Source organism: Scyliorhinus torazame, chromosome 5, assembly GCF_047496885.1.
Source record: "Scyliorhinus torazame isolate Kashiwa2021f chromosome 5, sScyTor2.1, whole genome shotgun sequence".
NCBI classification, from domain to species: Eukaryota; Metazoa; Chordata; class Chondrichthyes; order Carcharhiniformes; family Scyliorhinidae; genus Scyliorhinus; species Scyliorhinus torazame.
The window spans coordinates 270,441,943-270,469,268 of NC_092711.1; the positions used below are offsets into that span (position 1 = coordinate 270,441,943).

Sequence of the window (27,326 nt, forward strand, 5' to 3'; positions counted from 1 at the left end):
GTTGTTAATCCATAGTGGTAGAGTTGCTTTATCAATTCTCTGTATTAACAAAGGTGCAAAGCTGTGTAGTTTCCTTAACAGTTACGCAAAACTGCAAAGAAAGTGACACGCTCAGAGACTCATCCATGTTAAGAGCATACATTTACAGCAAAAACAGAACAAATAAGGCGGACAAAAAATAATTCCACCCTGGTGTAGTAAATCTATAAACACACAATTTGCAAGTATTTACAATAAAATTTTCACATTAAGGCTTCAGAAATACTCCCTGCAATTACATTCTGGCGCATAGCTTACCTCAGATTGATTAAACCATACCCCTAGAAAATCAGGAGGAAGTGAACAGGAAATGAAGCTGACCCCTCCCTTTACCACACATTATGCTACTCACCTACTTTACTGATCATAGTCTCAGTGTGGCATTTGCCAGTGTTGTCATTAACTATATTAGTGCCTCCATGCTGTAAGGACTGTAAGGGAGGTGGGAATTTACATATAATCTGAATTGCTTAAAGACTGCTCGAGTGATACTTGTGAATCATCACTTCAAAATTATCCTCAATATCATTAACATGCATTAATCCACCAACACATCACATTAATGTTGTTTCAAACAGTTCCCTCTAGTTGCAACCCAAGGTTTTGAGGGACAAAATCTACCTAGCTCTTGGGCCACAGTACAAAGTTCACATACCCATTATCCTTTATTGAACTCCAAACTTAAAGTGAAAGATTGTCACAGATTAATGAAGTCAGATATGGGATGCACCCTCCTCTGAAACTAGTACAAGTCTGATTCTTCTCCTCCAAACCAGTTTTGCCCAATTATGTACACGTGTTTAAAGGCTACATGCCAAGTTTTTCATTTTATGACCAGGACATGTAGAGATATATGACAGTAGCCTATACTTCATCCCTTCCCCAGTGTTTCCTGCTGATGGGAAGTCACCTGGACTTGGATTTGCACTTCCCTTGTACTAAGGCTAAATGAGTGGGAAATCATCAAAGCTAGAGTTCACCTGCATGGGAGGGGGAATCCCTTCCGTCCACAGCATTGATGACATAACTGCTTCATTAACTATTTGATGTTAGTTATGAGCCTTTTACATCACTGTGGTCATACAGCTGTCAAGGAACAGACAGGTTCAGTGACTGCCAAAAGTGTGTGAGAAATTATTCACTTATAGGTTGAAAATGTAATCAAAAAAGCTAATACTCTTTGCCTTTATGTTGGGGTGGATAGGGGTGCTGGAATACAAAAATAAGGAAGTGATGCTTCAATTCACAGTCTTGGTCAGAGCCCAAGTACTGCTTGTAATTTTGGGCATCACACCTCAGGAAAGATTTATTGGCAGCACAGATCCACCAGGATTACAATAGGGCTTAAAATGGTAACTTTATGAAAACAGACTGCACTGGCTTGTACTCTTGTTGGTTTAGATGGTTGAGCAGTATGTGAAAAAGAGATTTGATAAGAGTCAAAATAGTAACAACGATTTTGTCTGGTGGGGAAATCCTGGACAAATGGCATAAACTTAAACTTAGAGCTAGGCCCTTTAAAAGTGAAATCAGGGAGCATGTTTGCATATGAAGGGTATTGGGAATCCCAAAGTCTCTCCCTAAAAGGCTCTTTTAATTTCCAAAAGTGGGATCAATAAATTTTTATTCGGTAAGGGTGCCAATCAATTTCAAATACTATTGCGTTAATGAAGTAAAGGTGCAGATTGGCCACGATCAACTAAATGGTGGAGTACATCCGAAGGGCTGAACAGCCCATTCCAATTTTTAAGTCCTTATATCTTTAGGGTACACTCACTTAATATTTTTGCCTGTGAACAGTTTCCCCTACCTTCCATATGAATGAAATACAAATACAGATCCAAGACAGCAACCAAGCACCTAAGAGAGGAGGCCTATTCCCAAGTAGAAAGGTTAGAACATCTCCACTCAAATCTGTTATGCATCTACATTCAACAGCACTCTCTGCTTCAGGATCAAATAATGATTAACCAGAATACTGAGTCAGTTTACGTACTTCACCCCCAAACAATTGCATCTCAAGGCTGGATCCTTGTATGACAAATATGTTGGTGAGGGAGGGCAGGGTTGCTTGATGAGCAGTACAATACTAAAGAATAATTACAACACAGAAGGGGGCCATTTGGCACATCATTGTGTTGGTGCTTTAAAAAAGTAGTCATGCTTAGCCCCACATCCCTGTTTTTGTCCATAACCCTATAAATTTCCTTATCCTGAATCGCCTGTCCAACTCCCTTTAAAAATTATTTAGGGAATCGGCTTCTATCACCCTTTCAGGTAGAGCAACCTCCCGGCAGCTCAATGAAAAAAATATTTCATCTCTCCTCTACATAATTTACCAATGATTTTAAATCTATGACTCTATCCTTTCAATGATCAGGATATTTACTCGATCAAAACCTCCAATCAGTATACAGTCACCTTTTAATGTTATCTGTTTCTAGAACAAGCCTAACTTTTCCCACTTTTCCTCATACCTTGCCCCTCAGCCCTGGTAAATTTCCACTGTATCCCAAGGCCTTACATCTTTCCTGAAGTGTGTTGACCAGAAGACCCCAGCTGAGGTGAGGCTTAACCAGTGATTTATTAGCATGATCTCTGTGCTTTTTTGATCTATTAATCTACTTGTGAATCCATATATTTTTGAAACCACCTCATCAACTAGTCATGCCACCTTAAAGGGTGTTTATATTGACACCAAGGTGCTCATGTAACCTTTTGAAAATTTATAGAGTACTAACTTTCCAAATTAGTCCCTGAGCCCCTCTGTTCTTGCAGCTGCATGCATAGGTCCCACCTTCAGAGAGTGGCTACATTAAAGCCCAAAGCTTCAACAGTCCTGTTGTTGGTGTACACAGCTTCCCTATTCAAAATCACTCTGGTACCACTCAGTAACTAGAGCTTTCTGCCTAGTGTTAATAATGCACAGAAACAACTGACAAAGTTAACAAAAATGTACACAAAATGTAGTATGTGTTTTGAAACATAGATTGAAACTAGGTCAATAAACAGGATAAATATAAGCTGAGCATAAAATTTGCAAATATCTGAATACTGGGAGTGAAACATTTTCCATTTCAAGTGTTAGCATCTCCTAGGTTTTACTCTGCTTCAACAATGCAGAAGATCTGTGTATTAGTATGCCATTTTATCCATTCCCGGAGTCTCTGAGATAGAGGATGCCAACTTCAAACATAGATCAATTTTGTGTCTTAGCCTCATAGCCACAAAGAACTGATCCGGATCTCCTGAAATTCAATTCATATTGGATCCTTACAGCAATCAGACAGAGAAGGCTTTCAGACGGAGGAAATGGTCAACCACGGTATTGGACTAGTAGAGCCTGGATGGCTCCAGCAATATAATACTGGGGTCTCAAGTTATATTTTGAGGGAAAGGCAGTCAGTTGTCACAAGTTTAAATCATACCGTTTACTTACATACTAATCAAACCTATTCCCATAGAGCAAGACACTTTGCAAATTCTTGAAAGGCATGAGAATAGGATAGTGAGGCAAACTGTCAAAGAAATTGACAGTTCATTCAATTTCCATTCTATTTGTATTGATTGGCAGCTCTATTCCAATTATTGGGACCTAACCTGCCTCAATGCTCAAGGGAAATGTCGCCTCAACACGATTTCAATCCAGTCTCCCACCCCTGTCATCATGCAAACAAAACTCTTGATGTCCAAATTACTCATCCCTGGAAGGTATTAAGAGCCCATTCATTTCACCATTCAAGCTTATGCAGTGAAAAATCAACAGGCTAACCAGCCAGTCAAGCCTAATCTGTCCTCACCTGGCATTTACACAGTACAATGGATCATGGAGGTCACTGGATGGTGATTAAAACCAGAGATCCTGATTGATTTTTCTCTTAACCTAGTACATTGCTGTATAGGTCAATAGGAATGTCAACTGCTGTCCTAGGCTAACTCAGCACAGAACAGGATGGAAACTAGAAATTTACTGATCTTTAAGCTTTGTAGTGCCTATATAAGGGAGACGTCAAAAAGAGCTGTTTGGGAAAATTTAGTCCAACCTTTCAAAATACACCCCTCAATAGACACAGCAAATTCAATATTTTTGTATCAAATGCAATGAAGGCTTTGATCACAGCCGAGGAATCTAAGACATACAAAAAAATGAAATAATAGAATTTTGCTCCAAAACTTCAATTATAAACCACTTTTGCAGTTGTAAGAATCACTGTACATTCAATAATTTACAAACTAAATATCAATGTTTCTTGATCTTTTCCTTTGCTGTATGATGGGATGCCTCTGAGCAAACAGTCTAGTCTTCAAAAACCATGTGAAAATGATTTTGAATCATTCATGTTTTATCGTCCTTGCTTTCAGGCTAAATGTCCCTCATGCAGATGCATTGGAGATGATCATCCAACTGATCACAAAGTAGAAGAGGAATATTGGGTAAACAGCAAGGGCCTTGCGATTTGGTGGCTGGCTGTCGGCCAGAAAGGCTGTTGAGGCTAAGAGAGAAGAGAAAAAAAATAGTGACAATGTACGTCTTAAGGAAAAAGATTTACTTCAATTTTTTGTGGTCATTGACCCCATAACCATAACAAGAAATTATGACTGAGAAAGATCTGTTCTCAGACCTCTGCCAATGCAGCTATAAAGCTGGCCACTGGGAGGTGCCTGAGGCTATCTCTGCCAAGGGATGAAGTAGATCATTTCTGATTTTTCAGCCAATATTTCTGCAGCCGAGCGATGGTTCTCTTTCTTTAACCCATTTTTGGATATTCATTCCTCATTTCATTTTTTTCTTCTAACCTTCTCTCTGATTTTCTCCCATTACTGGTCCTTCAACGAGTGGTGGAACTCCTGCAGCACAAACACAGCAACCTTCCTGCACCATACTATGTTGACACTCCATGTGTAAGCCCAGACAGAGTGTGAGCAGGCCATTGGATCATGAAGGACACCACAGCAGAGTCCAATCCAATCACCATGCTACATATGCACACAAACCTTCCAGCAGTCATAGGTTAGGGATTTTTATGGGTCACTGATGCCAATTTTTGTAAGTCCTCAACCAGCTGACATAGAACAGAATGGAGGTCAGAATCACATGGGCAGTGTCATTATTCACTGTGGATATCTCGAGCTGTTTTTAAATTGAAAAAAAACATTCAAAATACTGCAGAGAATCGGCAATAACTAATAGATACTTTCAATATTCATTAACTTTATGAATTAAGCAACTTGCGCAGGTGTTCAGCCTTAATGACACCATGTATGCCCAAAAAGATGGTGGTGCCATGGGATCCGCATCAGGTCGAGCTCTTGCAAATCTCTGTTGGGTTCCATGAAAAACATGTCTTTCATAGAATGACACCCAGTCTCTTATATGTGCAAGGTACATTTGACTATATTTAAATCCTCAATTGCATGTAACAGTTTATTTGCATTTAACGGGTAATTCACCTTTGAAATGGGGCAGCCAAATTAACTTCCTTTTCTTGTTGTACTAGTTGTACCTGCCAGGGGGTTCGCTACCATGGTCTACCGCAAGCCTACCCTCACTGGTCAATACGTGCGTTGGGATTCTTACAGTTCCCCACGTTATTAGAGTGACAGCCATTTGCTGATTCATTCCTCAGGACAATGTCTTGGCCAGAGTCAAGCTGCCCAGTTTAAATGTCAGATAATGCTTGACAGGGAACTGTGAGTCACCAGCAACTGGTGCATTCTCCATAGCAATGTCTCTACCAAAGTCCACTTATCAACCAATCAGCATTCTCTTCTCATACAGTATAAATATTTTTTGGGGCTTCCAAAGTTAGGGATGCAGTTACCATGGCGGATGCCATATTTACCCAAAATCTCGTAGACCAAAACAAATTTGGATCTATTAACTCCTCCCAACAAGGGCGAGTTGAGGAGGTAGATGAAACATAGATAGAATTAAGAGGAGAGTAGAGAAAACAATCCCCTTTAGAAAGGACCTGAAAGTAAACTGGCCAGGACCTGCTCTGCATGCATCCAGTGGAGGAAAGGAAAACTGCTGGTTCACCAAAAGACCAACAGGGGAGCTGTGGTCAGAAAGTATTCATAGCCTGGAAGGTTGAGATCAGACTCATAGATATAGATCATAGAATTTACAGTGCAGAAAGAGGCCATTCAGCCCATCAAGTCTGCACCAGCTCTTGGAAAGAGAACCCTACTTAAGCTCACACCTCCACCCTATCCCCGTAACCCACCTAACCTTTATGGACGCTAAGGGCAATTTATCATGACCAATCCACCAAACCAGCACCCGGTGGAAACTCACGCACACACAGGGAGAACGTGCAGACTCCGCACAGACAATAACCCAAGCCGGGAATTGAACCTGGGACCCTGGAGCTGAAGCAACTGTGCTAACCACTGTGCTGCCGTGCTGCCCGCAAATGAAGTCAGATTAGGATTGAATACCTGCCAAAGCTGTTTGCACAAAGAAGCAGTAACTCCTTTTGAGAAATGACCATTTTTAGAGATGCAGGTGTTTTCAAAAATTGCTTGCAGCATAGAATAATAGAATTTACAGTGCAGAAGGAGGCCATTAGGCCCATCGAGTCTGCATCGGCCCTTGGAAAGAGCACCCTACTTAAGCCCAGGCTTCCACCCTATCCCCATAACTCAGTAAACCGACCTAACCTTTGGGCACTAAGGGGCAATTTAGCGTGGCCAATCCACCAAACCTGCACATATTTGGACTAAGGGAGGAAACCGGAGTACCCGGAGGAAACCCACACAGACACGGGGATAAAGTGCAAACTCCTCATGGACAGGTAGCTTGAGAATCATATCTGTGGTTCTTCATACCTAAAGAGGATATCCACCACCTGCAAGAGCAGGTGAAAAGAGCGTCTGGAGGCAGACAGCAGCAACTAGGAGCGCTGCTGAAAGGAAGACACAGAGACTGTAAACGCCCCTAGCAGTGCTTTGCATGGAGGGCGCAGTCTGTAACCCCCCCCCCCCAGGAAGAGCTGCTGACAAGAGGGCACAGAGACAGTAATCACTCCCTAGCAGAGCTGCTGAAAAGAGGGCCCAGAGACAGTAATCTCTCCCTAGCAGAGCTGCTGAATGGAGGGCCCAGATGTAGTAATCACCCCCGAGCAGAGCTGTTGAAAAGAGGGCCCAGAGGCAGTAATCACCCCCGAGCAGAGCTGCTGCATGGAGGGCCCAGAGAGAGTAATCACCCCCTAGCAGTGCTGCTGAAAAGAGGGCCCAGACTCAGTAATCACCCCCTAGCAGAGCTGCTGAAAAGAGGGCCCAGAGAGAGTAATCACCCCCGAGCAGAGCTGTTGAAAAGAGGGCCCAGAGAGAGTAATCACCCCCGAGCAGAGCTGTTGAAAAGAGGACCCAGAGAGAGTAATCACCTCCTAGCAGAGCTGCTGAAGAGAGGGCCCAGAGACAGTAATCACCCCCGAGCAGAGCTGCTGAAAAGAGGGCACAGAGACAGTAATCACTCCCAGGCAGAGCTGCAGAAAAGGGAGCCCAGAGGCAGTAATCACCCACTAGCAGAGCTGCAGAAGGGAGAGCCCAGAGACAGTAATCACCCCCTAACTGAGTTGTTGAAAAGAGAGCCCAGAGACAGTAATCACCCCCGAGCAGAGCAGCTGAAAAGAGGGCCCAGAGGCAGTAATCACCCCCTAGCAGAGCTGCTGAAAAGAGGGCCCAGAGGCAGTAATCACCCCCTAGCAGAGCTGCTGAAAAGAGGGCCCAGAGGCAGTAATCACCCCCTTGCAGAGCTGCTGAAAAGAGGGCCCAGAGACAGTAATCACCCCCCCCAGCAGAGCTGTTGAAAAGTGGAACAGAGACTGTAATCACCCCCGAGCAGAGCTGCTGAAAAGAGGGCCAGAGACAGTAATCACCCCCGAGCGGAGCTGCTGAAAAGAGGGTTCAGAGACAGTAATCACCCCCTAGCAGAGCTGCTGAAAAGAGGGCCCAGACTCAGTAATCACCCCCTAGCAGAGCTGCTGAAAAGAGGGCCCAGAGACAGTAATCACCCCCTAGCAGAGCTGCTGAAAAGAGGGCCCAGAGACAGTAATCACCCCCTAGCAGAGCTGCTGAATGGAGGGCCCAGAGACAGTAATCACCCCATAGCAGAGCTGCTGAAAAGAGGGCCCAGACTCTGTAATCACCCCCTAGCAGAGCTGCAGAAAAGCAGACCCAGAGACAGTAATCACCCCCTAGCAGTGCTGCTGAAAAGAGGGCCCAGAGACAGTAATCACCCTCTAGCAAAGCTGCTGAAAAGAGGCCCCAGAGACAGTAATGACTCCCTAGCAGAGCTGCTGAAAAGAGGGCCCAGACTCAGTAATCACCCCCTAGCAGAGCTGCTGAAAAGAGGGCTCAGAGACAGTAATCACCCCCTAGCAGAGCTGCTGAATGGAGGGCCCAGAGACAGTAATCATCCCATAGCAGAGCTGCTGAAAAGAGGGCCCAGACTCAGTAATCACCCCCTAGCAGAGCTGCTGAAAAGAGGGCCCAGAGACAGTAATCACCCCCTAGCAGAGCTGCTGAAAAGAGGGCCCAGACTCAGTAATCACCCCCTAGCAGAGCTGCTGAAAAGAGGGCCCAGACTCAGTAATCACCTCCTAGCAGAGCTGCTGAAAAGAGGGCCCAGACTCAGTAATCACCCCCTAGCAGAGCTGCTGAATGGAGGGCCCAGAGACAGTAATCACCCCATAGCAGAGCTGCTGAAAAGAGGGCCCAGACTCAGTAATCACCCCCTAGCAGAGCTGCTGAAAAGAGGGCCAAGAGACAGTCATCACTCCCTAGCAGAGCTGCTGAAAAGAGGGCCCAGACTCAGTAATCACCCCCTAGCACAACTGCTGAATGGAGGGCCCAGAAACAGTAATCACCCCAGAGTAGAGCTGCTAAAAAGACTGCCCAGATACAGTAATCACCCCCTAGCAGAGCTGCTGAAGGGGGCCCAGAGGCAGAAATAGCCACATAGCAGAGCTGCTGAAAAGAGGCAGGCATCACTCCCTAGCAGAGCTGCTGAAAAGCGGGCCCAGAGACAGTAATCACCCCCTATCAGAGCTGCTGAAAAGAGGGCCCAGATGTGGAAATAGCTCCCTAGCAGAACTGCTGAATAGAGGCAGTAATCACCCCCGAGCAGAGCTGCTGAAAAGAGGGCCCAGAGACAGTAATCACCCCCGAGCAGAGCTCCTGAAAAGAGGCAGTAATCACCCCCGAGCAGAGCTGCTGACAAGAGGGCCCAGAGACAGTAATCACCCCCGAGCAGAGATCCTGAAAAAAGTGGGCCAAGGGACAGTAATCACCCCCGAGCAAAGCTGTTGACAAGAGGGCCCATCGGCAGTAAACGCCCCTAGCAGAGCTGCTGAAGAGGGCCCAGAGGCAGTAATCACCCGCAGCAGAACTGCTGAAAAGAGGCAGTAATTGTCCTCTAGCAAGAATGAACTTTAAATTAGCACAAGGTCCGTGGTGATGAGATCAAGTAGTAGCTATACTGCTTTTAGTTGAAATGGATTTCCTTTTTCTTTCATTCCTCACTATTAACTCCAGGTTATGCACATCAAGATCAGAAGCAGCAGGGTTCCCAGCCTGTTGCCACGATACTGTTAAGTTTCATTGCAGGCTGCCAGAAAGCATAGGATTCTGGGAAGTTTGATTGATTGATATTTATACCGAAGTACAGTGAAAAGTATTTTTCTGCGACCAAGGGAACGTACACAGTACATACATTGTAGACAAAAGAATAATCGACAGAGTACATTGACAGTGGTGCATCAACAAATAGTGATTGGTTACAGTGCGGAACAAGGCCAAGCAAGAATTATATATGTCATGGAAAAGAGTTTTAGTAGGTCAGAACAGTGATGAGAGAGAAAAGAAATGGGTCTGGAGAGCTCGCAGAGAGTCGCCATGCTCCGGCACCACCTTGGTATTTTTTTTTTTTTTATAGTCCAGCCAATTCTAACCCACCACGACTCCATGAGGTGGAAGCCTATGTTGTGGTATAATTTTAGAGGTGGAAATAACTACAATTTTAGCTTGCCTCAAGTTTGAATCCTATTTTATTTACAGTCTTCAGAAGAAACTTCATTGCAGTGTTAATATAAGCCTACTTGTGACAATAAAGATTATCTCAAATTCCACTTTTAGTTGAAATAACGTCAATAATGTTTGCTTTCCATATGTTCAAACTAATCTTTTCTAGAATAATTTGTTAATCCATCTGTGGAATTTCAGAAATGTTGTTTCCCTTCTCACAGTTCACCAAGCTGGAGCAGGAATGGCACTAAGAACTTATTCAGCGGTTTTAATTTTCAACATCTGTTCTAAATGTTGTACACTACGAATTAGCGTTTCCCTAGTCTCAATGATAGGGTTAGGCTTCTAATGTAAAGATTTTAGTCCAGAATGATTTTTTTCCTGCACATTTAATAATAATAATCTTTAGTGTCACAAGTAGGCTTACATTAACACTGCAATGGAGTTACTGTGAAAAGCCCCTAGTCGCCATATTCCGGCACCTGTTTGGGGACACAGAGGGAGAATTCAGAATGTCCAAATTACCTAACAGCACATCTTTCGGGACTTGTGGGATGAAACCAGAGCACCCGGGAGAAACCCACGCAGACACAAGGAGAATGTGCAGACTCTACACAGACAGTGACCCAAGCCGGGAATCGAACCTGGGATCCTGGCCCTGTGAAGCAACAGTGCTAACCACTGTGCTAACGTTTTACTCACCACCTCTTTTCCAAGGTAACATAATTGAGGTAGGATACCTGGAAAAGTAGAATTTGTTTGAAGAAAAGGAATTCAATCACCCTGTGGTGCAGTTTGTGCAACCTGCAACTCATTGTACCACCTGCAAAGGGTGAGCTGAGCATGCCTGCTAATGTGCTGCACAGTTTTAATCACTGTTCAGTTATTTAAAGAAAGCAATTTATTACTTACCGAATGTTGACCAGCCAAATGCAGCCAACACAATAATAAAACGAATTATAACCACTGCCATCGGGATTTCCAATGTGGAGTGTGGAGCCAGCCGGATGAGTGAGCAGACAATCATAGCTACAGTGAGTGGCAATATGCAATAACCCAGCACACACAGGCTTTGAAAGAAGGAGCTGGAAAGCAAAGTGAAATACATGAAGGAATTAATCAGTATAGTCACTCTCAATCTTTTATCTGTTCGCATTACATTTGTACTCTATTTATTTCCTCTCTATATATTAGACGCTACCTAGAACCATCCTTAAACCAGAAGAATAGGCCTTACCACGATCGATGAACTCAGTTTTTCATCCTGCCATTCAAGAGTTGACATGAATCCAAATATAATCGCATCAGGATAGTGATGTTCCCCAAACTACTCAGTTGGATAAGCTAATTTTCCAATATGGAGTTCAGTCATATTCAACAGGCAAGTCCCAGGTTTAATTTCCCATTCTTTACAAGTTAGTTGGTATCAGCCAGGACAACATCAATGATGTTACAAATAGTATAACATAGTTAGGGTGGTGAAATTCAACAAAAACAAAATACAGTATTTGATATAGAAAACACTTTGGTGACAGGGATACAAGATTCTTTATTTTAGCTAGAAGGCCTTGGTAGGAGAGTGAAGAGAAGTGGCTGACAGCTTATTTGAAAAAACATATTTTGCCAGTATTTTAAAAGGTCAAAATAACGATCCAGAGAGTACAGCTGAGGTAGCTGAAGGCTCTGCGACCTCTGCAGGATGTACAGTATCTGCTTTCAGCCACATTGTGCACTGTACACGACATATCCCACATATTCCAAGAACACAAAGGATTCTGTGTTCCTTATATAGCTAAAACAATATAGCTAAATATAGCTAAAACAATAACAGTTGGCACTAATGGGGGGGGGAAATTTGCATTGATAGGGATTACTTTTAAAGTGCAGTCACTCATTATGAAAGCAAAGACCGCAGCCAATTTATAGAGAGCAAATCCCACAATTAGTAAACAAATGAAGTGACTGGGTAATTTGTTTTCAGCCATACTTCTGGAGGGAGGAAGCGTTTCACAGGTCACAGAAAAATTCCATTATTGCTTATAGTACCACTCATCTTTTATGCCCATCTAAGCAGACAACAACCAGAACCTTGGTTCAGGGGAGATGGTGGCGTTATGGAAACATCTCTGGACTAGTAATCCAGAAGCCCAGGCCAATGCTTTGACACAGCAGCAGTTTTAAAAAGGCATCAGTAACTATGCCATTAATTGTCATTTGGTTCACTGCACTCTTTACTGATAAAGAATGATTGTGCACACATAGTGTGCACACATACTCAGCACAAGCTTTAATGTGACACTACAAACAATTGTATTTATTTTAGTAAAGACAAGATTGCTCTTTTCTCCTTCTACGAGGAATCCCCACCCAGTCTTGTTCAGATTACTCAATTCAAGCAGAGGAAGAGTTATGAGCCTGACCATTTACCAACTGCAGCCAAGGAAAACAGATTTTAACCTACACAGATACAGTAGTAAACACCATTACCCAGAAGCACAAGGGTAACAGCTTTCAATATTGTTCCCCTATTTCTGGGTAAGTACATGCCGCTCTGCAGGGCACAATCCACACCAACAGAAGTGCATGAGAATTCAGTGGTGTTGCAGTGAAAACAATCATTAGCACAATCCCGCATCATTGCTTGGCAGTATTCTAACCCATTGCAAAACCATGTCAGGCAACCTATGGACATTGTCCTGTTAAAATAAAGCATCAGAACAGAAGTTATTAAAACAGCATACTTTGAACAGAACAATCTACAGCAAAAGATATCTGTCCAAATAATTTTTGCTGCTTTAGTATCTACTGTGTTATATAAAACAAGGAAAACAAAGAATCACAGAATAATACAGAGCAGAAGAGGCCCTTTGGCACCGAGGCATGAAACACACCTGACCTGCCTACCTAATGCTATTTGCCAGCACTTGGCCCATAGCCTTGACTGTTATGACATGCCAAGTACTCATCCAGATACTTTTAAAAGGGTGTGAGGCAATCCGCCTCTACCACCCTCACAGGCAGTGCATTCCAGACCATCACCACCTTCTGGGTAAAAAAAAAAGCTTTTCCTCAAATCCCCCCTAAATCTCCTGCCCCTCACCTTGAACACGTGTCCCCTCGTGACTGATCCTTCAACTAAGGGGAACAGCTGCTCCCTATCCACCCGGTCTATGCCCCTCATAATCTTGCATATCTCGATCAGGTCATTCCTCAGTTTTCTCTGCTCCAGCAAATCAACCCAAGCCTATCCAACCCTTCTTCGTGACTTAAATATTCCCTCCTAGGCAACACCCTGGTGAATTGGCTCTGCACCCACGCCAGTGCAATCACATCCTTCCTATAATGTGATGACCAGAATTGCATACAGTACACAACTTTAATCCTTAAACTGCAGTGAATTAGTTGAAGCTAACAGTTCTAACCTTAGTGCCTTTGAGCTAGAAAAAAGGGGAAAAGACAATCTTGAGACTCACACAGAACAACCACATGGGATGAGTTACTGAAGAGCTGCTGGTGCCTAAGGAACAGTACCTCATCAAGATGCAGCACCTCAAGAAAGGATGAGAGAAACCTGGAAAGAAAACTCACATCGTGCCACCAAGCAGTTTGGAGTTCAATGTAATGATGACTGCGCCAAACCATACGATGACAAACACCTCAGCAAATTCTGGGCCTCCTTCGTGCTTATTGTCAACAGAGCTCCCTTGTAACATCCTGTGTGAAAGAGAACAAACCTCAATACTCAAGTCACATTTATAGCAACAAAATATATATGTTTTAAAAACATGGATGCATCTAAAAACTAAGGAAAGTGAGAGACCATCATAAGAAGGCTACTGACCCAATGTTTCAGAGGCATTGCAGGAACGCAACTGGTCAATAACCACTGAGAAATGGAATACAGCAAGTAATTGGGAAAGCTAATAGAATGTTATCATTTACTGTGAAGTGAATTGAATATAGAAATAGTGACATTATACAGAGCACTAGTGAGACCACATCTGGAGTACTGTGTACAGTATTGGTCTCCTTATAGAAGGATGCAAATACATTTTAAAGCAGTTCAGAGAAGATTAACTAGACTCATACCTGAAATGGGCTGGTTATCTTATAACATCGGAAACATTGGACAAGCTAGGCTTGCATCTGTTGGGAGTTTAGAAGAGTAAGAGGCAACGTAATTGAAACATAAGATCCTGAAGGTCTTGACAGATTGAATGTGGAAACGATGTTCTCTCTTGTGCGAGAATCTAGAATTAGGAGTTATTTTTTAGAAATAAAGGGTTGCCCATTTAAGACAGAGATGAGATTTTTTCTCTGAGTGATGAGTATCTTTGGAACTCTCTTCCTCAAAAGGCAATGGAAGCAGTGTCTTTGAATATCTTTAAGGCAGAGGTAGATAGATTCTTGATTAACAAGGAGAGGGCAGCACGGTGGCGCAGTGGGTTAGCCTTGCAGCCTCACGGCGCCACGATCCCAGGTTCGATCCCGGCTCTGGATCACTGTCTGCGTGGAGTTTGCATATTCCCCCCGTGTTTGCATGGGTTTCGCCCCCACAACCCAAAGATGTGCAGAGTATGTGGATTGGCCATGCTAAATTGCCCCTTAATTGGAAAAAAATGAATTGGGTACTCTAAGTTTATAATTTATTTTTAAAAAACAAGGAGATGAATGGGACGGCACAGTGGTTAGCACTGCTGCCTCATGGCGCCAAGGACCCGGGTTCAATCCTAGCCCCGGGTCACTGTCCGTGTGGAGGTTGCACATTTTCCCCGTGTCTGTGTGGGTCTCACCCCCACAACCCCAAAAAAAGGCATATGGTAGATAAACTGGCCACGCTAAATTGCCCCGTAATTAGAGAAAAAAAATAATTGGGTACTCTTAAAGTATATATTTTTTAAAAAACAAGGAGCTGAATGGTTATTGGGGATGGATGGTAATTTTGAGCTGAGAGTACAATCAGATCAGCCATGATCGTATTGCATGGTGGGAGAGAGAACATGCAAGTTACAGAGAAAACTGGAAAGACAAGACCACAGATGATGCAGACCTTCAGAGAGTGAGTGCATGCAGAAATGGGAGTTACAGGCAGGCAGCTCCTTGTTAGCATCTACATGATGGAGGGCCTGGGAGGAACATTTTGAAAGCGTTTGCAATTGAGCTATCAATGTTTCTGAAGCAAATATACCATGTTGTGTGACACAGCATTGACACTCATCAATTCCACCCTCAAGCTGTATTGAGTTACCTGATCTCAGCAAGAAATATTCCAAAGACGTGCAGGTTAGGTTGATTGGCAATGATTAATTGCCCTGAGTGCCCAAAAAGGTTAGGAAGGGTTATTTGGGATACGGGGATAGGGTGGAAGTGAGGGCTTAAGTGGGTCGGTGCAGACTCGATGGGCCAAATAGCCTCCTTCTGCACTGTATGTTCCATGTTCCAGTAGCCACTCTTCCCCTATGGCTAGGAAAGTTAAAACTATCAGGTAAAACTCTTCTCCTGCGAGAAAGTATTCTTGCAGGAACGTGGACCTGAGGAACGTTTGAGCAAGGATAGATTTAATTTGGTCTGTGATGCACCCACAGTGAAATAGCCCCTCCCAATATTTGTTTTTCCTTTTTTTATTAAATTTTGAGTACCCAATTCTTTTTTTTTTCTCCAATTAAGGGGCAATTTAGCATGGCCAATCCACCTACCTTGCACATCTTTGGGTTGTGGGGGTGAAACTCCCAGACACACGGAAAATGTGCAAACTCCACATGGACAGTGATCCAGGGCCGGGATCGAACCCAGGTCCTTGGCGCCATGAGGCAACAGTGCTAACCACTGAGCCACCATGCTGCCCTCGCCCCTCCCAATAGTTAATGTTAAGGCTTACCCATGAGGAATGGTCACTCAAGTGAGGTACCAGTGGCTTACCAGTTCCCATGACTGTACTTCTTTAAAATGGAAAAGAGAAAACTGGGTGGCACAGGGAGGTTTTAAAAAATAAATTTTAAACATTTTTTACAGGTGCATAATTATTGTCAGTATCTATCCATCACGATTTTTATTTAAAGTTATCTCCACTGAAAGCTTTGCACATACACCAATGAATTAGCTGAAAACCTCTTGCATTCAGTAGCAGATTGAAATACATGATCCAGGTTTATACTTACATTGCTAATAAAACACAGAGTATTAGAGGGCCCCACAGATCCCCTGTAATGAACAAACAAAAGGATTAGTCACATAATCATGTATAAAATTGGACAGTTTCTGCAATAATCAACAAGTTCAACAAATAAATCTGTTGAAATCAGCTAAGGTATTAGGGCATCGCCAGGTTTATTACTGGGGTCTGCAAACTGCAAAGGTTCCAGATTCCATGCCCAGACTATGCCGAGTAAACTCAGCAACAGAGTTTGAGATCCCCAGCCAGTACCTTAGTATTTTCCCAACAAAGCTGAAAATCTGAAATAAAAACAGAAAAGGCTGGAAATAGCAGTTCAGCCAGCACCTGTGGAGAGAAAAAGAGTTATTCAGGTTGATGACCTTTCATCAGTGTTGATGATAGGTTAACACCTGAAACATCAACTCTGTTTCTCTCTTCATAGATGCTGCCTAGCCTGCTGAGTATTTCTAATATTTTCTGTTTTTATTTGAAGTTTTCACATATCTTTGCACATATCACTATCATAACAATGTGCACCACTATCAATCATAGAATTGCATTGTATACAGAGCAAAGGTACCAACTGGTCCTTACTGGTGTTTATGATCCACGTCATATTGCACCCACACCTTTAGAAATTCTGCTCAAGCAACACTCAACAACCTGCATGGCTCTTTTCCCAAACTCTCTCCTCTATCCCTCCTGCATACCAATACCCCATCGCCGCCACCCCACCCCCCAACAGTAAGACCATAAGACATAGAAGCAGAATTAGGCTACTCGAGTCTGCTCCGTCATTCAATCATGGCTGATATTTTTCTCATCCCCATTCTCCTGCCTTCTCCCCATAACCCCTGATCCCCTTATTAATCATGAATCTATCTATCTCTGTCTTAAAGACACTCAGTGATTTGACCTCCACAGCCTTCTGCGACAAAGAGTTCCAGATTCACCACCCTCTGGCTCACACCTCATCTCTGTTTTAAAGGATCGTCCCTTTAGTCTGAGATTGTGTCCTCTGCTTCTAGTCTTTCCTACAAGTAGCAACATCCTCTCCATGTCCACTCTATCCAGGCATCGCAGTATTCTATAAGTTTCAATAAGATCCCCCCTCATCCTTCTAAACTCCCAACGAGTACAGACTCGGAGTCCTCAACCGTTCCTCATACGATAAGCTCTTCATTCCAGGGATCATTCTTGTGAATCTCCTCTGGACCCTTTCCAAGACCAGCACATCCTTCCTTAGATACAGGGCCCAAAACAGCTCACAATACTCCAAATGGGGTCTGTCCAGAGCCTTATATAGCCTCAGAAGTACATCCCTGGTCTTGTATTCTAGCCCTCTCAACAAGATATCACAAAGCATTATTCTCCTCCAAGATATCACAACTGGATACTCATTCCAAGGGCTTTTGCAAAGATAGCGATGAATTTTCTCTCCATCGGTGTCAGGCTGTACCACAAAGCCCATTTTCGTGACATTTTTCATCAAGTTTAAGCTCGCCCAAAAAACAATAATTTTGGTGCCACTGGCCAATATTATCCATAACTGAAATCCATTCAGGAATTTTCCAACATGGGTCACTGAAAAACAATTAGAGGAAACCATATTGGTTCTGTCCCCACGCCCTCTCCCGCTAGCCCGAGGTCACCAAGATCAAATATAATCTCCTACCACAATTTTGTGGAGATCATCTTAATCTGCTCAAACAAAGAATCAAACCTCATATATGTGACTAGGCATTACATTTACATTCTGATACCAGAACCAGAAGAGATCCCTTTCCTGTATTTTGTTTTCTATCCAATATGTTGTTGAAATTATATTCAATTGTACTCACAGTCTCTAAGGAGGCTGCTGCTCTTTTTAGGGTACATAACATGAACAAATTTCTTCCCAACAGCCTTCAGATCTCGCATCTGATAAACAGAAAGCAAATGAAGAAAAGAACACTTAGTTACCAAGGAATTTTTGGAATCACACCAATATGCTTTAGGTCAGATATAATTAGCATTAGAAAAGGGCTACTTTAAATAGAAACAGATCAAACATTGTGTGAAAATTTGCCGGGTGTGATGTGTTAAGAGTTGCAAAAAATGAATGAGAAAATGGGCAGATATCTGGCTGAGATGCTGAGTGACCTGCAATGCACTTTGAGCATTGCAGGCAATAATTATGAACAGTTGGATTTATAACAAGACTGTCAATGTTTTGTACAAGAGATTTCCTTAGACTTAAAGACTTGCACACACGTGTGCTTTCCATGACCACACAATACATCACATGCTTTACAGCCAACAAAGTATTTTTTGAAATGAGTCACTATTGTGTGGAAAACAGTGTCAAATTAATTTCCAATCTTACATCAGAAAGATGTTTGAAACTGTACTTCCCACATACCCAGGTGGCTCCTTTATAAGAAAGGCAGGTAACAATCACAAAATGGAAACCAGACTATTTCAGTCTTATCAGTTAAGTGTCTCCAGCATTAATCTACCAATCTCCCAAGCTGTTCACTCATACCTGGTTTGGTGCTACACAAACTAATTTCTATTCACAGATTAATGAAATAATAACAATGCTACTAACAAGAGACTTCACACCAGCTTGAGACCAATAATTGATCTTGTTATTACATCCGAATACTTCAGTTTGCTTCCATTGCTCTAGAGAAACTGCCTAACTCCCACTTTGTATGAAAAATGTCAAATAAAGTCTTTTTGCTGTGACAGATGTCAATAGGTTGTGAACTGACACTTATTCATTTGTTCCAATGCTACGCCAGTAAAAAGGAGATTTATGGGGAGTTGGTGGCATATGCTAATATCATTGGGCTCATAATCCAGAGGTCCAGGCTAATGCGCTTGGATTCAAATCCCACTATGGCAGCTGGTGGAATTTGAATTCAATTAATAAATCTGGAATATAAAGCTCATCTCAGTAATGGTGACAACTATCATTCATCATCATACAAACACATTGTAATATCTCGCACGGGACATACAGGGTGGGAATGATGACCTTCCCTAGGGCCCTCACTGAGTACGAACTCCCCTGCTGAGTGGCAGGGGAACTCTATTACCCATTGTATAAAAGGTCGGCCAGTAAGGTACTGACCAGAGAAGGAACCCGGTAGGGATCTACCAGGTAGTGTACATATCGTTATTGTAAATAAACCTCGTTCTTTATTCTGTGTGGTTATATCTGTGTGGACTCCCCTTGTCCTTAATAAATACATCTGCTTCACTAATGTTCTTGAGGGAGGGAAATGTGCCATCCATATCTGGTCTGGCCTACATGTGACTCCAGACTCATGCAATGTAGTTCACTCAATGTCACTCAGTCAAAGGGCAATTTGGAATGGCCAACAAATGCTAATCTTGCCAATGATGCCCCCATCCCCATAAAAGATAAAGAAAAATATTTAAAAGGAGATCTATGCTAAAGGAAAATTATGTTAATAAAAGCATTAGCAATATTAAACAAGCATAAATAAGTACACTATCCTGCACGTTACAGTTATCAAAATAACACTCATTATTTGAGCTAATTACAATTTGGGGGGAATGAGGGGACAACAAAAGAAACATTGCTCTTTCTGCAGATTGAAAGTATTCTAGAAACATAATACTTCGGATCAGCTATTTTAGAAAAAAGTTGTGTAAAAGGTTCCAGAAATGAAATGGTAGCTGGGAGGCGCCCGGATGTTGATGATGTCACTTTCTCCTGCGCGGTAGGGCAGACTCTGTGATTATCCACAGACATGTGGGGCGGGATTCTCCCATTCGACGGCAGAGTGTCCACGCCGTCGGAAGCGCTGTCGCATTTCACGACGGCGTGAATGGGCCGCTGGGAGTACCGATTCTGCCCCCTATAGGGGGCCAGCATGGCGCTGGAGCTGTTTACGTCGCTCCAGCCTCCCATCCCAGCGCGAACTGTGCACCGCGGGATCCGCGCATGTGCAGTGGCGCCGGCGCCAACACGCGCATGCGCGGTGGCCTTCCTCAACGCGCCGGCCCCTGACCTCCCACGCCATGTTGCATCGGGATGGCACGTTGAGGGAGGCCACCGCACATGTGCAGGTTGGCGCCGGCTCCACTGCGCATGCGCGGCGCACAGTTCGCACCAGGATGGGAAAAATAGGCTTGGGGAGCGAGAGGCTGGCCCGCCGATCGGTGGGCCCCAATCGCAGGCCAGGTCCCATCGGAGCCCCCCCCACCCCCGGGGTAGGAGCCCCTCTCCAATCCCCACAGGTCGCCCCCCCCGACCCTGCGCACAGAGTTCCCGCCGGCTGCGACCAGGTGTGGACGGCACCGGTCGGGCTCTGCCTTTTTAGAGCTGCCGCTCGGCCCATCCCGGGCCGAGAATCATCTGCCTGGCCGCGTACAGCGGCCCGCCACCAGCGCAGCGCCAATTTACCGCTCTGTGGAGAATTGCGTGCCGGCGACGGGGCGGCGTGGCCAGGTTGCGGGGATTCTCTGGCCCAGGTCCGGGCTGGGCGATTCCCGCCCGGGATGAATGTTGGAATTTTTCGTTTGAAAAACATTTTACTGAAGGCATTTTTCTTATATACAAAAATACAAAAGCCCAAGGCAGCAACAGGTAAGCAACAACCTGCCCTCCCTGCATCGCCTCCACCCTCCAACCCCACTCATCCCCCTGCCACCCCAGAGCCCGCTTCCCTTTTTCAGCCTATCCCCCAAACAAAACAAAACAAATAACCCCTCCCCTCGCTGATGACTCAATACGAATGATAAACGTAACTTTTTCCAGATGCAGAAATTCTGCCACATCACTCACTCTTTGGGGGGCTCTGAGACCCGCCAACTGAACAGAATCCGTCTCCGTGCTTTCAGGGAGGCAAAGGTCAAGGCGCCAGCCTCTCTCCCCACCTGAACTCCCAAGATCTTCTGACACTTCAAATATTGCCACCTCCAGACTCAGAACCACCTCCACCCCCAGAATCCTAGAAATTATATGCAAAAATCCCTTCATCCTCCCTCAACCTTGGACACGCCAGAACATGTGAACATGATTAACCAGGCCTCCCGCACACTGCACACACCTATCCTCCACTCCGAGAAGAACTGACATGTGGGCTCTTTGTGCCACCTTAAATTGGATGCGGCTTAACCTCGCACATGACAAGGAATCATTCACCCTACACAAGGCTTCCCTCCACTATCCAGCCCCAAACGCCATACCCAGCTCCTCCTCCCACTTGCGCTGAACCTCCTCCACAGAAGTCCCCTCTTCATCAGCTCTTCATACATATCTGCCACTCTATTCTCCCCAATGTCATCCTCGGACAATAAGTTATCCTGCAGCACCGGGGGCAGCAGTAGCAAAAAGGACGGCACTTCCTTCCTAACAAAGTCCCTAACCTGAACCTATTCCCCTTTTGTAGCTGATATGTCTCCTCGAGTTCCTCCAGACCCGCAAACATTTCTCCCACAAATAAATCCCTGAAGTACTCTATCGCCACTTGTCGCAACCCCTGGAACCTCTCATCCAACTTTGTCGGCGCAAACATATGATTGTCACAAATCGGCACCCACAGCGACATGCCTTCCAATTCCAAGTGCTGCCTACACTGGTTCCAAACTCTCAATGCCGATACCACCACCGGGCTCATGGAGTACAGAACCGCCGAGGACAGAAGTGCGCCAACAACAATGCTCTCAAGCTGGTTCCCCGACACGAGGCTGCCTCCATCCACGCCCAAACCGACCACTCCTCCACCCCCTATTTCCTAACCAACAAGTTTGGCAAAGCCAGCTCTCCCATCCCCAACACCCACCCTTGTCGATCCCTCTCCAGAAAAGCCCTCCCAACCCACCTTCCCCACCCATATAAACCTAAAAATTAGCCCACTGACCTTTCGAAAGAAGGACTTGGGAACAAAAGGAACAGAAACGTTGATAGCACCGTCATTTTCACCATCTGCAAAAGATAATCCGCCAAAGACAACGCCACCATCTGAAATCCGCTTTCATGCCCTCCACCAGCCTCGCCAAGTTCAGTTTATGCAGCTAGGCCCAACTCTGCGCCACCTGTTTCCAAGATAGCAAAAGCTCGCTCTCACCACCCAAAAACGGCATTTCCCCAGAGAGAAGAGTTTCCCCTTTACCCTTACCATCAACTCATTGTACATCCAAATGAGCAGAGGCCCCAGCTCCAACACAAACATCTAATAAAACCCGGCTGGAAATCCATCCAGATCCGAGGCTTTGCCCGCCTGCATCGAACCCACACAGTCCACCTCTCTCAGCCCAATCGGGGCCCCCAATCCCTGTACCTTTGCCTCCTCAACTCTCGAGAACTCAAATCCGTCCAAGAACAGCCTCACCTTTTCATCCCCCACCGGACACACCAGGAAATTTTTATATAGTTTGTATTATATATAGCTGTTGCAGGAATGTTATTAACAGCTTGGTTAAATTTTGTATATATCTGTTGCAGTAATATTTTTTTAAATCTTGGTATAACAAACAGGCAGACTTTGTGTCTGCAGGTGAAATTAAGTTGTTGGAAAAGTGAGATCATCATTCATTCCAAACATGCTTATTGTTTACGTACATTGTTTACCTATATAGGGCTAATGGAGTTTTGTTTGTAGAAAGAACGATCCCTGGGGTATAGATAATTGAGGGGTTATAGTGAGCTTTAGTAAGATGGTTGTAACCCAGTTAGTGGGACAGGGGTGATATAATTAACGGGAGAAGCCAGGTCTGTAGCAGGCAGTTTAGCTTTCACGTTTTTTGCTAGCTCGAGGCTGAGCAGAAGTTTTTGCCAAAGGCTGTCAAATGATGCAGTAGTCTCCCAAAGACAGCAAGACTTACAGCTAGTGTCTGAAAGGGTATCTCTCACTCTTCAAGCAGTCTTTTCCAAGAAATCTCTATCCAGAGGGCTGCAAATATCTTTATTTATTTATACGTGGCATTTGACCTGTGATGGGCTTTGTTTAATTGGAGATGGAGAAAGTATCAGTTAGAAGTTAAAGTTAAATTTCCTTTCATTATTAAGAATTGTTTAACTGTTAATTGCAAGCTATTTTCTGTGACGTTAATGTATTTAATATAAAAGGTACCAACTGGTCAGTGGAATCACTCCTGGAGAAAACTATCCTCTACTCACAATTTTAAAAATTAAAATAAGTGTTTGGGATTCTCATCTGGCATCCCAACAAATGTTGGGGTCTTGTCCGGGTTCTAAACAAACAATACTCAGACTATGCTGCAGTGAGGAGGTACAGGGATAAAAGTAAGCAGCTTGGCATTGTCAAATCAGAGGCAAATAGCTTACAACTTTGTTTATTGCCCAAGGATCAATTATAAAGTAGCACAGGCAGACCTTCGGAAACAGACAAGGTGAGAGGTACATGGCAGATAGAATGCAGAAAGCTTTCCTTCAATTATTTAGCTAACAAAATCAAAATGGAATCATCAAAGCAGATCTGGAACATCCCAGTTTCAATTATTGTTCTATGCTGAATTAACTGATATCAGTGAGAATGGTAATTGCAACTCTACAACTGGCCTTGTTTTTTTTCTCCATTCTGTCCCAATGATGCAAAAACAACCAGGTTGTATCCGATTGCTTCCCAGTAACCATGTTGGAAAAGGGTGTGTTTGGGTGTTGGATACGTTTTCATGTTTTCCACTGTTACAGCCACCTCATTGCTGGTGCACAAGGTACTATAGATCGCACTTCGGGGGCTAGTACCCTCAGAAAAGCATAGATTGGGGGGATGTTCAACAATACTTACAATTGTCTCCTTGACAGGTTCATCCAGTGTAGAGTAGTCATCCTCTTGTGACTGGGAACTGACCGGAACTGTGATTTGTCCCTCCACGGGGACATCGTTTGATATTGACACATCAGCCAAGTCTGAAAACTAAAGCGTCAAGAAATATTAGATCACACAACATAAAATATCTGCTCGCAGTTCTACAATGATACATTTCTAAAAAGCTATTGCCAGAAACACAACCCAATTTTCACTCCCCTTGATCTGGTCTTTCCGCAGAGCACAAGAACAGGGCACAAAAGCTTCCCCACACGGAAAGGTTTGAAAAACAACATGTCAGAGGCAAGGATACAATACATAGAATGCGGCAAATAGCTTTGCATCTGCAGTTCCAGTTTCTCAACCGAGGAAGTTGCTGGGCTGAGGACAGCTGGAAAATACCATGATTGAAAACTATATTTATTTGCATCCAAGAATCTGACTGAAGTATTTCCTTAAAAAAAGAGCTCTAGAAAAAGCAAGTGATCTCCCCTTCATTATCACTCCCAAATACAGTACATAAACAGACTTCCATCCCATCACTCTCACCCCCCACCCCCCCAATAATTCTACAGTTGCTGAGTTGCAAATGCATCAAGACTGGGATAGACACATGTCATTGATAAATGATAAATAGAGCAGCAAGAAGAAACACCTTTTATCTAGTTGCATCAAGTAGTTGAACATCACAGCCCATTTGGATTCGTCTGTCATAATTTAGTACTTGTATGCGAGAAATTTCCAGCTGGATCACTGGAGGGCAATCAAGAGGGGTCTCTGCTGATTTTACCTTCCTGACACAAGTCAGAGGGCAATTGTAGTATCCGAATCACTGCTTCAGCCGGTCTCAGCTAACAAACCTAGAATTTGCTGGTGAATTTAGCTCAGGCAAAACCTATCTCTTCAGTCATCAGAACAACAGTGGAATCTTTTTATTAAAACCCATTTTCTACATTATTTAGTACAGCAACATCTTTGGTTCTGGGAATACAAATGTAAATTCAGTTTCTCACAATCACCCAGCATATAATGGTGGGACACACCCTGTGAACACCTGTCACATACTGATTTTCAATAGACTACAGGGAGGAAGGGCTGACGAAAGAAAGGAATTGGCACATATTGATGGGCTGCATCCATAAAACCCAGTTTTATCCCAAGTCTCCTCAAGATGAAAACACAGACTTGGTTCTTAAAGCTAGAAGAGCACTAGGAGAGAACAAATGCCTATTTAGATGTTTCACTAACTTAAACCAAAGAACACCCGAGGCAAAACAATCAGGTTGTGCCGGACTTGTAGTGTTCATCTCAGCTCAGGTTGAAGTAGAAGCAATGCAATAGGCTGCAGTACACCTGGACTTTTTAAACAGGGGAGAAAAAACAGGACAATCAGCCTCTTGAACCTGATTCGCCATTCCAAAGGCTGATATGTATCTTAGTACCATCGACCTGCCTCAATTTCATAACACTCCCCCCCCACCCCACCCCCCAAAAAACTATCAATTTCAGTTTTGAAATTTTCAATGGAGATAGCCTTAGCAGCTTTGTGACAGGACCCATTTGCAACTATATTTTGTGGGAAGTGCTTCCTGACAACACCCACTTCCCAACTCAAAATTATGCTGCTTATCTGGACTCTACCAGCAGAGAAGAAAGTTTTGGTCAACCCTTTAACCATCTTCAATTTCTTGATTAGACTATCCGGTAATCTTCTATTTTCAAGGGAATACAAGACTAGTGTATGCAATACAAACAGAAAATGCTGAAACAAAACTGTGACTTGGAACTATATCACTGCACTTCACTTATGCTCAGTTAAATCTTGGAATTTCCTTCCTAGCAACACTACACCACATGGACTACAGTGGTTCAAGGTAGCAGCTCACTAGCACCTTATCAAGAGTGATTAGGGATATGCAAAACTTCCGGCATAGCCAGAAATGCTCACATCCTATGAAGAAATTTCAAACGCCCAGATCTGATAGTACCACAGCAGAAGCAAAGCTAACATTTCAGGTTGATGGACTTTCATCGGTCCTAGTCCATGCAACCCTTCCTCATAATGGGCAGCACGGTAGCAGTGTAGTTAGAAGGTTCAATTCCCACTTTGGTCACGGTCTGTGCAGAGTCTGCACATTCTCCCCGTGTCTGCGTGGGTTTCCTCCGGGTGCTCCGGTTTCCTCCCATAAGTCCTGAAAGACGTGCTGTTAGGTAATTTGGACATTCTGAATTCTCCCTGTGTACCGAAACAGGCGGCGGCGGAATGTGGGGACTAGGGACTTTTCACAGTAACTTCATTCCAGTGCTAATGTAAGCCTACTTGTGACAATAAAGATTATTATTAATTCAACTCTTTAGCCCTAGGATCATTCTGTGGCAACACATGTGGTCTTAGTCCCACTCTCATCTGGAAATTCACAAACACACTTTTCACCATCTAACACTTGAAATCCAACAGTGAGACAGCGACTGCTTCTGTGGAGTTAAAGGCGGTCAGGCAGGGTCCCAGCTCACTATCCACTGACTCCAGCTGGGAGATTTGAGAGACGAATTCAGGTCAAACTCTGCCGTTGCTGCCTGACAAGCTTTACACGTGAGGCTGGTATCAGGGGCAGACGACACCAGTGAGCCTCAAATCCAGCAACAGGCAGCAGCACCTTCAGGGTGTGGAGACCTTGCAGTCTGACCGCCGCTCCATCAGCCCCTTGCTCGCTTCAATCCTGCGGCTCCTCCATTAAAGATGGGTGTCTGTGTCTCTCTCACACACACTCACTTTCTTACTTACTCACCAGCGGCTGTTTAGATTCACTCTCCACCTCCGCCATCTTCAAAGCCGCTGACGTGGAGACAAACATCAAACGTCATTCGCGCGACAAAGCCCATTCACGTGGCGCACATAAAGACGTCATTGAATAATCCATTTCCAAGCCAACCATTCAGCGGGACAACGGCTCCATGTTTGGTTTAGCTTGTGACCTGCACGGTTCACAGACCTCAACACCCCCAAACACTCCCCAACCTTCCCCTCACCCACAACATTCCCCAACCCCTTCCAAAACATTGCCCTCCTCCCAAATATTGCCCTCTCTGCACCTCACAAGCTCTTGCCTCCCAAACATAACTCCACCTCAGCCATCTTAAGACTGAACTCCCTGCATCCTCCACCTTCCTAAATATTAAGTCTTGCAACACAAGGTTAAAGTCCAACAGGTGTATTTGGAATCACTGGCTTTCGGAGCATTGCTCATCAGGTGAGCTCACATGATGACGGAGCTGTGCTCCGAAAGCTCGTAATTCCAAACAAACCTGTTGGA

General features: G+C 44.1%; 1 protein-coding gene across 1 annotated transcript; it reads right to left on the bottom strand.

Annotated features, from left to right (window-relative positions):
• Positions 1-12: 12 nt before the first annotated feature.
• yipf6 (Yip1 domain family, member 6) lies at positions 13-26,944 on the bottom strand. Its single transcript, XM_072505524.1, has 7 exons — positions 26,802-26,944; positions 23,992-24,120; positions 18,064-18,142; positions 16,227-16,269; positions 13,657-13,782; positions 10,981-11,153; positions 13-4,532 (listed from the first exon to the last, which is right to left on the bottom strand). Exons 1-7 carry the CDS (start codon positions 26,865-26,867, stop codon positions 4,414-4,416), a joined length of 735 nt encoding a protein of 244 aa, XP_072361625.1. The 5' UTR covers positions 26,868-26,944; the 3' UTR covers positions 13-4,413.
• Positions 26,945-27,326: the final 382 nt, after the last annotated feature.